Here is an 11765-nt window from a genome sequence, read left to right as displayed (position 1 = left end):
TTTCCCGCTTAACTAGCGGGTTTTCCAATAAGGGGAGAACAAACGTTCTTCAAATCGAGCTGTTTAATACAGTAAAAAGAGTTTTGAGACCCTACATCAAAAAATTTACCATGCAAACAAACAAGAGGACAAGCGTTGTAATTTCAAAAATGCTATAAAAATTATCGGATTGAGATGACTGAGGTGTACGCGTAATTAAAGCCAGAATACAATAGTTTCACAAAAGACAGTTTTTTAGTTTCTCCGACCCCAACATCTCCAATATAAGTAAACAATTTGTTCACCCCCATTTCTCCGGAACCAAATAACTTTCTAAAACTTTTAGTATGCACAAACTCGTATTGAACCGATACCTTCAATTGCTATATCATTTATTAAGATTGGACTATTCTTTCCTGATTTCGAGCATTGCGCACGCCATAGATTCTGGTATTTGTACCATTTGCAATAGCAAATGGTGTCTCTATATATGTAGGTCTTACTTTATGTTTTTGTGGACGGCCGTGTATATATTTGCTATATATCAAAAGAATCGTAACCTCAAGATTTAGTGACGTTAGTGGCGTTTTCAAATATGAATAAAAACCCAATTCTGTGCTATAATTTCGTAATTTTTCAACTTGAAGAAATTATGTCAAGCAAACAGAAATAGCCCTTAAAAACACCTGTTCAACGTTATATAGTACCCGTTGCATTGGTCGTTTGGGCGTTGTGGGCGTATGAAATCTAGCTTTTTTAACCGTTTTCCTGCTAAACTAGTGGATTTTCCAAAAAGTGGTAGAACGAACGTTGAGACCCTAATCAAAAATTTCACCGTGCAAACGTCGTACTTTCAAAAATGATCTAAAAATTGTATTTGTTGATGACCGAGCTGTTATTGGACGCGTATTGAAAACCAGAATACAACAGTACGACAAAAGTCAGTTTTTTCTGTTCCTCCGGCCACAACAACTCCAATAAACATTTTTTGGCACTTGAAACCCCGTTTCTCCGGAACCAAATGACTTTCTTACACTTTAAGTATCCTCGAACTCTTATGAAACCGCTACCTTTCGATTGCTATATCATTTATTAAGATCGAAGAATTCTCTCCTGATTCGAATATTGCGGCCATATATGTATAGTACTCCTTGCGCTTTCCTGTGTTCAGCGTCACAACGTGGACGGCCGTCCACAGTGAAAAAGTAGTCCGATAAACAAAATTTCTATCATAATCAGCGTACATAAAAAAAAAAAAGAACGCTAAAGTCGAGTTCCCGACTATTATATGCCCGTTACTCAGCTAGCTAACTTCAAACAAAATATTTCCTCACAAAACAATCGGTGTTTGAGTAGCGCCATCTGACGACCTGTATTGCCAACACCAGAAGGTTAGAGTGTGCAGCAACCCCACCCCTCGCTAACAGTTCTTTCATAGAGCATAGAGTAAAAAATATATGGAGACACCATTTGCTCTGCCCGCACCTCTGCTCAAGCTCTGTTGAGAGCCATTTTAACAATGAGATCGAGCAGTTCAGCTGCAGAAACCCACCGCGGGGCCAAATTACAAGTTCGAATCGAACCGTGAGAAACTGAAATTTTTCTTTTTTTTTATCCATGTGGCATCATTGAAAAAGTCACTCGAGAGAACGTCATAGCAAATTGTATCTCTATATAGTTCATATTCTAGGGTATTTTATAATACCCTTTAGAAGGGTATAAAATCAGCCCAATGTTCCGAACTCCATCGTTCCACTTTTGTCGCGAACTCGCCGTCGCTATTTTGACCAACTCAGTCAGTTCATTTTAAAAATGTCTCTTGTTGACTAGAGGTCGTTTTTTAACGACCAGACTACGGCCACACAGTCGTATTTCCAGAAAGTGAAGTAAATCTTGCTCTGAATCCGCCTGGAGACTTGACTTGGCATTTCTTCGGTAGGAACTTACAAATCACCGAGTGATTTGCGACCAAAATAGACCGATGTGTGTGTGCGTGTGCATGCTGGGTCCCCTTTCTAGAGTTTTGGTTGCTTGTGAACTCTGAGCGTCAGCGAAACCGTGGTATTCTCCTTTTCGATCGGATTATAAATAGTTGTGGGTTGTCTTTCGGCAACAGTATGGGCTCCAAGACGTGCCAATTTGTTGTCAGCAGAAATGTAGGTTGGTCCACGCTGAGAAGAGAATGGGACCTGGCAACTAGGCTTAACAACGGCGAAAAGCCATCAAAGCGGAACTGGCGAGGTGCCGTTAAAGTTGCTCCCATCTGCTGAGCTGGGCACTCACACACTCACAAGCCTGGCTCTAAGAACAAGGGGACGTACATAGCACGTCAGCTAGACGCTAGTTTTTAATGTCGCTCCAAAAATTAATCTATCTGATTTGCAAATGAATCCGAACCATTGCTTCAATCTATCTCTTACGTCTGCAGCCGGTTGTTCGAGTTTCTGCTTCCCTTAAAAGGCAGAGCTGTCTCGCGAAATCTGCATTTCTCATTAAAAGCAACCCGAATTTCACCTACTAGTTCTTGGTCATGGCTACCGGTAGTCAACAATCAGTTATTTTAGTTCACACGTTTTAGATTTGTGAATTTCTATAATTATTTAGCGAAATTTCAACGCTTTTTATTCCTCAGACATCATTTACATGGATCGCAGTCTAGACTCCATTGGCAGCTGTTCACTCGATGTAGACGCCGACTCCTCCGACATATCAGGTATGTAAAATGTCCCTAAGCTCAATCAACCTGCATTCCACATGTGGTTATTCTCTGTTTCGCCCTTGGCAGACACTAGTGACAGCCTAAACTTTCCTACGCCGCTCTCCGTTAAGGACATAACCCGTGAGTTCACCGCCAACCTTCGCGAGCGCTGTGTACTCCGCTCGCCGCAGAACACAACCTCCGCCTACGTGAAACCTGTGTCGACCGGGCTGGTGCGGATGGTGCTGTCGCCCGTCGTCCTGGAATCCGCCCGGGAGCCAAACGTCGATGTCCCTGCAGTGATTTCCGTTGAAAATTCGCCAGATGCCGCTGCTGCCGAAAAAAAGCCCAGTTATTTGAACCTGGCCTGCTGCGTCAACGGCTACTCCAACCTGACCACATATGACTCCAAGATCCGCCAGGATATTAACAAGTCACGCGAAGTATCGCCAATTCGTCCCTCTACCAGTAGTCTGCAGTATTGCAGGCGGAGCCACTCTTTGGCGGCTCCAGTTCTGCACAGCATGCCTTCTCCGGTGGGCAAGTACAACCCGATCGAACCAAACATTAAAAGCAATGACCGCAACGTGGACAACGGAGCGGATCGTGGCGTGTCCAATGGAAATGGTAGCTTTATAAAACAGCGAGTGGAGAGACTTTACGGGCCGGGAGCACTGGCGCAGGGCTTCTACAGCCCCAAGAAGAACAGTTTGTCCCCATCACCGGCATTGGAGCGGACGTCAAAGCAACAGCTCGAAGCCGAGTCACCGCAGAGCTCGGAACTGGTTCGAAAATTCAAACAGCTCTCGCCTAGTAAAGACTACGGCGAGTTCCGCAAAAAACTGTACAATAACTGCTTACAGAGTGCAACGGCGCGGTTGGCCGACCCTTTACCAATTTCAATACAAAGTGCAGATGTGGACCTGCCCGTTTTTAGACATCTTAGCTACGAATTTCGAGCCCAGTTGCCTTCGGTATCACCCAAAAGAGGTGCCCCTCGATTCTCCAACGCCCCGGAGGTGCAGGTAACAAATGGCGAATCACAGTCAATGCCAGATTCTGGTCGGCTTGATGAAGTCGACCATAAGCCTTTAAAACTGAACGAGTTAACCTCAGAGGAATACACCAACACTACCAAAATTCTTCTTACATCTACTGTTAAGGACGGAAACTACTTTCTTCAGATATTGAAAGACGAGCAAAGTCGGCTGCTGGCGCTGGCTGCTCTTGCTGAAAAATATGCAGATGCCTTGTCTGTAAGTAAACTAATTTTTGTTCCAATTCTCCTAATTTCGGTCAAAAATTCGCAAAGCAGTATGTGAGACATTTCCGACACTATATAAAGTATATATATTCTCAGTCAGCATCAACAGTCGAGTCCATCTAGACGTGTCTGTCCGTTCGTATTATGCAAAATAGTCCCTTAGATTTATGCTGCTATCTGGATGAAACTTTTCCAAAAGTCTACTCTTTTTTTACATGTAGTTACAATGCGCACCAGGTGCGTGTGCATAGAAAACTATACTGCTACTACATACATATATCCGCAGAACTAAAAACCTGCTTTGATGAACCGATCGTAACGAGTAAAACACAAATTGAAAGTTATCGCTAATAGAATATGGATTGCATACGAAGACTTTAAAAAAATTACTTGGTTCTGGAGCAAGTGACTAAACATTTGTTTAAGTGGAATTCTTGAGCCGGGTTGATAAAATGTTTTTTAGCACAGTTTAAATTTTGTTAAAATATGCGTCCTTGTCACAAAATTTGTATCAAATATTTTGTCTGTGGAAGGTGCGGTCGTCACGACTTTTAACCTCGTTAAGTGGTACTTTTGATCGCTCAGTTACTTCTATTTTAAGCTCAGTTAATACTGTTTTTAACATTAAATTTTAGACAAATGTGGAAATCACAGAGGATACCTTTGGCCTACTGCGATCGGCATCAGGTAAGGCCCGGCTTTTGGTATCACAGAAAATGAAACAGTTCGAGGGTAAGCTAAAGCAATCTTAAGTGTTACGAGCCGAATGTTAATGATTTTCATATTATAGGCCTTTGCCACAACAATGTGAATCGCTCACCTGAGGACGAGTTTCCAACAACAGTTGACGATTTACAAGGATTCTGGGACATGGTTTATTTACAGGTAAAACACGTTGATTCTATTTTCAATGATATTGAAAGGCTCAAAGCAAACGACTGGAAGGTAGGTTTTCGAAAATCTAAATTAAATAAAATAATGCTTAATTATGTATTTTACACAGCGCTTAGCTGAGCCAACCATGATCGACCCAGTATCAAATAAGACGACCAAATCCGCAAAGTTTGGAGTTTTGAAACCAAAAACGGCTGGAAATACCAACACAACTAATGTAAACGGCTCAAAGGCTCCTCCTCCGAATTCGGCAGCGGCATTAAAGCGCGAGACTCAGAGAAAGCAGTTACTGGAGATGAAACGTCAGCGCCGTGAAGCTATGGCCGTGGCTGCCCAATCATATCAAAAAGATTTCGATGGCACCATTTATCTGACGGAAATGATCAGCGACAGCTCTGTCAATCCTGTTGTTAACAACAAAAGCTAATTAGTGTTCACTGAGAAAGCAACACATGCTCTCTAGGTATAAATGTATTTTGAATTAACTCTTACAGCATACTCGTACACTCATACACAACAAAACCATAAATAGCTTTGAAATTCCTAGTTGAATTAATACTTAACTAGTCCCAACTAAATTTTACGTGGTGGAGCTCTTTGATCTAACTTTATATTTATATAGAGTTGAAATCTGGCACACATCCAGAAGTTAACCAGTGCATAAGGTATCATTTTAAATTATCAAATAAAGTTGTGTTCCCTCAACAAAAGCGGCTCGCCGAAAGTTGTTTATAAAGATTGCCTTGTTTACGTGAGATTTCGCTAGTTAATCAATTTGATGTGCACTTTAAGTAATTGAAAATTGTTTGTAACAACTTGATTACATTTATAAAAGACATTTATGCTTGTGTAATAATTTTTAAGTAAAACAAACACTAACAAATCATTTGCATTACATACATTTATATTTTTATAATAATTTTTGTAAAAGTACCACATCTAAATTATAATCGGAATATATACAAAACTTGGAGCAGCTGCATTACCAGACACAAAAATTTTTAAATTGTACAGTTGCCAGCAAAAACAAAATCTCACCCGATTATTTAATATTTTGTAATAAATTATTCTTCACTTATAACGGAACTTTAATTTTGTTGGATTGCTGCCAAATGTGAAGGTTTATTCAGAAGAAGGTTCAAAGTGTTAAGGAATAGCGTGTTACCTTACAGATTTGTCTCGTATTGTATTGTGGGGTGGCCCACGAAAAAGTTGCGTTTTAAAATTGCTTTAAAGAAAACGGGTGGATATTTATCAAATTTTTTTTTGTACAAACTTGCAAGTTTTTTGTAGAAGGTTTATTTCAGTTCTCGCAATTGGCTAAAGAGCGCTTGGTGGAAGATAAGCATTTTTATCAAAAATCATATTTTTAGATAAAGCTCGTTTCCACTTCGGTCGTTACCTCAATATGCAGTTAGGTCTCCAAAAACCCGCACGTCGTCTTGGAGAAGCCAATGCATCCACAACGAGTGACTGCTTGGTGCGGTATTCATTTTTCGACAACGAATCAGAAGCCGTGTCAATGATGAAGTTATCGCGGCATGTTGGAAGACTTTTTCAACCCCCGAATGGAGGATGAAGGCATCGATAGCAGATGGATCCAGCAGCATCGTATAGTAAAGTTTATGTATTCTTGATCATCATCGCTAGGAGAGTTGAATTAGCCATGTCCGTCCGTTGCTACGCATGAAACTTCACAAAAGTTGTCTTCCTGTTGCAAGTAGTATATAAGTCGGATCGACGACTATACCATATAAAACAAGAATGAAAGCAAACTTCGGCCAGCCGAAGTTTATATACCCTTGCAGCAATTGCAAAAATTAAATATTCTTCAAAACATCTACATTTCGAATTATATGCGTATAAATTTAAAAACATTGAAACTATGGTGGTTTCCACCTAACTTTGGCAAGCCGAAGTTTTTATACTCTTGCAGGTATTGCAAAAATTAAATATTCTTTAAAACATTAAAATTATGATTTACTTGCGTATATGTTTAAAAACATTGAAGCTATGATGATTTGCAGCTCAATTACCGTTTTCCGATTTTAATAAAATTAAAAGTGTAGTTCTCAACTGTCAAATTAATAATAAATCAAAAAGAATTTTTTAAAAAAATTACAAAATAAAAATACATTTTTTTCATTTTTAAAACTATCTGCATGAAACTTTTTTAATATTTTTATTTTTTCCATGGAAGCTTTAAGTTATAGTCGTCTGTTTTTGATGAAATTTAAACCGTAATTCTGAAATAGTTAACTATTACTATATGACGAAGAACTAATAAAAAAATTAAAAACAGCAAAGTCAAAATTTTGTTGCTTAAACAATAAAAAATCACCAGGCCCGTATAAGATAGATGGCATCACTCTTAAAACTCTACCATCAAAATGCATACGGTTTCTCACGCTAATATTTAACGCTATTCTCAGGCTAGACCAATTCCCAAGTCAATGATCCTCAAGCCAAACAAGACAGAAACTGAACTATCATCTTACCGTCCCATTAGTCTGTTGACAATATTCTCGAAAATATTTGAAAAAATACTACTGAAGAGGATGTTGCCAATTTTGGACGAACTTGCCATCATTCCTGAATATCAATTCGGATTCAGAAAAAACCACGGGCAACTGAGATATGTCATAGGGTTATCAATGAAATTGTATCTGCACTCGAGAATAAAAAATATTGTACTGCAACATTTCAGCAAGCTTTTGATCGTGTTTGGCACAATGGATTACTCTTCAAGATAAATAAAAGGCTGCCTGCTCCATTCTATTTATTAATGAGATCCTACTTGTCTAAGAGATGCTTCTACGTGCAGCAGAGAAATTATACGTCAACACTACTTCGCATAAACGCAGGCGTTGTATTGGGACCAGTCCTTTACACACTTTACACAGCAGATATGCCATTAACAAACAACTGCACCATTGCAACATATGCTGACGTTACAGCCATTCTGGCAACAAGTTCATCTAGAGATGAAGCATCCCATCTCTAGCAATGTGAGCTCAGTCTGATTGAAGCCTGGTTCCTTCGCTGGAAAATTTAAATCAACTCCATCAACGCTCCATATTATGTAACCAATGCAAATATTCATAAAGATCTAAATATTCCAACTGTAAAAGAGGAGATAAAAAAATATAGTAACAAATATACAGACAGACTTCACAATCATGTAAATAATTTAACCCCAGGTCTAGTAGACAATAGCTTAACATTCAGAAGACTCAAAAGATTCCACATTCTTGATCTCCCTGATAGGTAAATTTAAGTAAACGAGAAATTAAATTAATAGCAGGTTTCACTGGAAATCTACTATTCCCGTTATGTAAATATTAGTGATACAATTTACTTATTGTCATTAGACAGATTGTAAATAAAACTTAAATAAAAAAAAAAAAAAAATTTTCCGATTTTTCCTATGAAAGTTATATGCTATAGTAGTCCGTTCCAGCTCTTTCCGACTTACATATATACTACCTGCAATAGGCAAACAACTCTTGAAAAAGTTTTATGCAGATAGCTGACAAACTGAGAAACTAGTTTGCGTAAAAACGGACGGACGGACAGACAAACGGACAAGACTAGATCTACTCTCCTGGTGATGCTGATCAAGAATATATATATGTCGGATCTTTAGTTTTGTTTTCGTGGAATTTCGCTATTAAAATAAGAATTAATATGAAATGCTAATTAACTTGGAATTACACTTTTATTCCTCCCTCCACATTCCTTTCTTTATATGAGTTTCTGGGTGTAAGTGTTGCGTTAAGCCTAACGGTGGTCTTTTAAGTGTAAAAGAGACGGCCATATGGTATTTGGCAAAATATGTAATCAAGAGGATGTTGGCCAATTTGGGCTGTATAAAAGGGAGTTCTGATTAATAGATCAGACAGTCTCGATCGAAGTGCGGTCACGAAATGCCACAGCCGAGAAAGCGCACGGCTCGCAACGCCACAGAATTCATTGAGGAACTCGATGTTCCGACATCAGAAGTGGGATCCCCTACAGCACGTTTTTAACGGTCGCCCAAAAGCCGTCGAATGTTTATCCCTTTATGGAAACCGTCAAATAACCACTCTGAGTTGCAGAACGAGTGGAAGGCTTTTGCGTTCGTCAATAAAGGAAATCATATCGCTTCGGAGAATCCTGTGGCCAAAAAGCCGCTCCTGGCAACACCACTTAAATTTCATTTCTGCGGGAAAATTGGTCATAAAATCGTCGACAGCCACGCGAGGAAAAGCAGCTCAAAAAAACCACAGCCGATCGATCGACGTTAAGAGGGGAACCATTACGTGCTACCGTTGTGGGAATCTAGGACACATCGCATCGGCTTGACCAGGACGTCTATCATCAGAAATCCAGGGCAAATCACAAGAAAAGCGCATTAACTTGTGTAACGTATCTGGACCACTTTGACATCATCCGTTGAGTCATATCCATTTTGCTTTGATTCTGGAGCAGAGTGCTCCCTCGTAAAAGAATCGGTATCCCAACAGCTGTCCGGCACACTAACCGATAATGTTATTAGCTTAAGAGTTATAGGAAATAATACGGTAACTAGTACTTTAAAAATATTACCCAATGTCATGATTAGCGAGTACACGCTTGAAGTTATTCTGTATGTTGCTTAAGATAGTTATTAATTATAGTATTATAATTGTCCGTGAAATTCTAAGACAGGCTTTAGGCGTATCAATATCGATCGATAAATTTAAACTGTTTAAAACTGTATCTATAAATACCTGTTCTGCTTTTAGTAATAGTTGTGATTTTTCCAATATCAATACTGGTATGGATGGTGTAAATAAGATGGATTCCCTAAAAGTCGAGTGACAACCACAGAGTTTCATATTCGATTCATTAATACAAATAAGACGGTCCAAAGGCGGCCTTACAAACTCAGTCTCGAGGAAAAAGAAATAGTGAGTAAAAAAATAAAAGTATTACTACAAGCTAATATAATCCGTCCTAGCTCTTCTCCATTTGATAGTCTAATGCTTCTAGTAAAAAAGCAAAAACGGATCTGACCGACTTTATGTAGATTACCGCGAGTTAAATTCGAACACAGTGGCAGAAAAGTATCCCTTGCCTCTTATTAACAATCAGATTGCTGGATTAGGTGGGGTAAAGTATTTTACGTGTTTGGACGGTTGATTGGTTATCACCGGATTCCAAATCATCCAAACTCAGTTGAACCACTAACCATACAACAGTCTATATGTTGTATGGTTAGTGGCAGAACAAACGAGATGAAGAAACTTTATCCATTATTTCAAGAATTCAAAATGAAGAACTGAGAGATGGATTGGCCAAAACATATGAATTGCGTTCTAAAATACTTTTCCGCAAAATTCAAAGAAATGGTAGGACGCGCAGCCTTCCAGTATTGTCCAGATCATTTAGGTAGTCGGTAGTAAACCACGTCCATGAGGCAATAGTTCATCTCGGGTGGGAAAAGACATTGGACAAGATGTATGAGTTCTACTGGTTCGACAATATGTCTAGATATGTCCGAAAATTCGTAAATAATTATATCACCTGTAAATTAACAAAACCACCCTCAGGTAAATTACCAATTGAACTTCACCCTATACCAAAAGAAGATATTCCATGGCACACTATTCACATAGATATAAGAGGAAAATTAAGTGGCAAAGGGATCAAAAGGAGTATATTATATTTGTTTATTTGCACCATACCATAAATATTACCAGTGATAGTTCTGTCGAAGCAGTGAAATCGTCAATCGTCGTCATAGCAGATCAGGGAAGGAGTTTTACCGGAACAGTCTTCGGAGACTTTTGTAACATGCAAAAAATACAATTACATTTAATTGCAACGGGCGCCGGCCGTGCAAACGGCCAAGTAGAAGGAGTAATGAGCACCCTGAAAGATATGCGTTTTCCCTTGCAGAGGGTATTATAATTTCAGTCAGAAGTTTGCAACGCAGTTGTCTTTCTACTGCAGGTAGTATATAAGTCGGAACGAGCCGGATCGGACTACTATAGCATATAGCTCCCGTCGGAAAAATTATAACTTTGGTGTTTTTTAATTTTTTTTTAGTTCTTCGACATATAGTAATAATTAAACATTTCACAATTACGTTTTCAATTTCATCAATATCGGACGACTATAACATAAAGCTCCCATTGGAGCATTAAAAATATTGAAAAAAATTTTTTTTTTTAATTAAACTTTTTTATTTTTTTTATTTTAATTTTTTTTAGTAATTCTTTTTGATTAATTAAAAATTTGACAATTCAGAATTACGCCTGTAATTTTATTAAAACCGGAAAACTATATCATATAGCTGCCATAGGAGCATACACGACAGTCAATCATAATTTAATTGTTTTCAAGAATATTTAATTTTTGAAATAGCTGCAAGGGTGTATGAACTTCGGCTTGCCGAATCTTGCTTTCTTTCTTGTTTATTCAAATTTTTGCTTGTAGCGTTTATTTTAGGAACTCGTCCTCATTAAAAACGATAAATACAGTATAAAAATGAGAGACTGTATGTATATAGAAGAGAGAATGCTTAATATGGGTTCAAAAAGTACTGTTGCCACCAAGTAGAACATGTTGTATAACACAGAGTTCACTCCATTAAAGTCCCCAAAATTATATTCATAAAACAGTAAGCTTTTGTCTGTTATGTCTGTCCTGTCTGTTTCTACGCAAACTAGTCCCTTAGTTTTAGTTTATCATTATATACTTAATTCTTCGAGTAATGGAAATGGTTTTATATTCTCGGTTTCAATTTTATTAAAATAGAACAATTACATCATAAAGCTCGTTTTTTGTCTGTTCTGTCTGTCCTGTCTGTTTCTACGCAAACTAGTCTAGTTTAGTTTATCATTATATACTTAGATCTCCGAGTAATGGAAATGGTTTTATATTCTCGGTTTCAATTTTATTAAA

General features: G+C 38.3%; 1 protein-coding gene across 2 annotated transcripts; it reads left to right on the top strand.

Moving 5' to 3' along the window:
• The first annotated feature begins 1840 nt into the window (after nucleotides 1–1840).
• On the top strand, nucleotides 1841–5893 carry LOC108140490. Of its 2 annotated transcripts, XM_017263263.2 has the most exons (7): nucleotides 1841–1914; nucleotides 2612–2692; nucleotides 2765–3462; nucleotides 3541–3933; nucleotides 4577–4673; nucleotides 4732–4886; nucleotides 4945–5893. In XM_017263263.2, the coding sequence occupies exons 2-7, from the start codon at nucleotides 2623–2625 to the stop codon at nucleotides 5260–5262; spliced, it is 1731 nt and encodes a 576-aa protein (XP_017118752.1). In that variant the 5' UTR covers nucleotides 1841–1914; nucleotides 2612–2622; the 3' UTR covers nucleotides 5263–5893. The 2 variants fall into 2 exon arrangements, with proteins under 2 accessions (XP_017118752.1, XP_017118742.1); XM_017263253.2 differs by having other exon boundaries at nucleotides 2765–3933.
• The last annotated feature ends 5872 nt before the right edge of the window (nucleotides 5894–11765 follow it).

Source organism: Drosophila elegans, unplaced genomic scaffold (assembly GCF_018152505.1).
Source record: "Drosophila elegans isolate 14027-0461.03 unplaced genomic scaffold, ASM1815250v1 contig_536, whole genome shotgun sequence".
Taxonomy (NCBI): domain Eukaryota; kingdom Metazoa; phylum Arthropoda; class Insecta; order Diptera; family Drosophilidae; genus Drosophila; species Drosophila elegans.
The sequence above is the reverse complement of the archived record's forward strand: the minus strand, read 5'-3'. Positions and strand labels throughout refer to the sequence as shown.

Excerpts from the sequence above, each read along its gene's own strand:
- LOC108140490 (XM_017263253.2), top strand. The coding sequence starts at position 2,623 with ATGGATCGCAGTCTAGACTCCATTGGCAGCTGTTCACTCGATGTAGAC. Across the intron at positions 3,934-4,576 it reads AATATGCAGATGCCTTGTCT|ACAAATGTGGAAATCACAGA; the intron begins GTAAGTAAACTA and ends ATTAAATTTTAG. Across the intron at positions 4,674-4,731 it reads GAAAATGAAACAGTTCGAGG|GCCTTTGCCACAACAATGTG; the intron begins GTAAGCTAAAGC and ends TTCATATTATAG.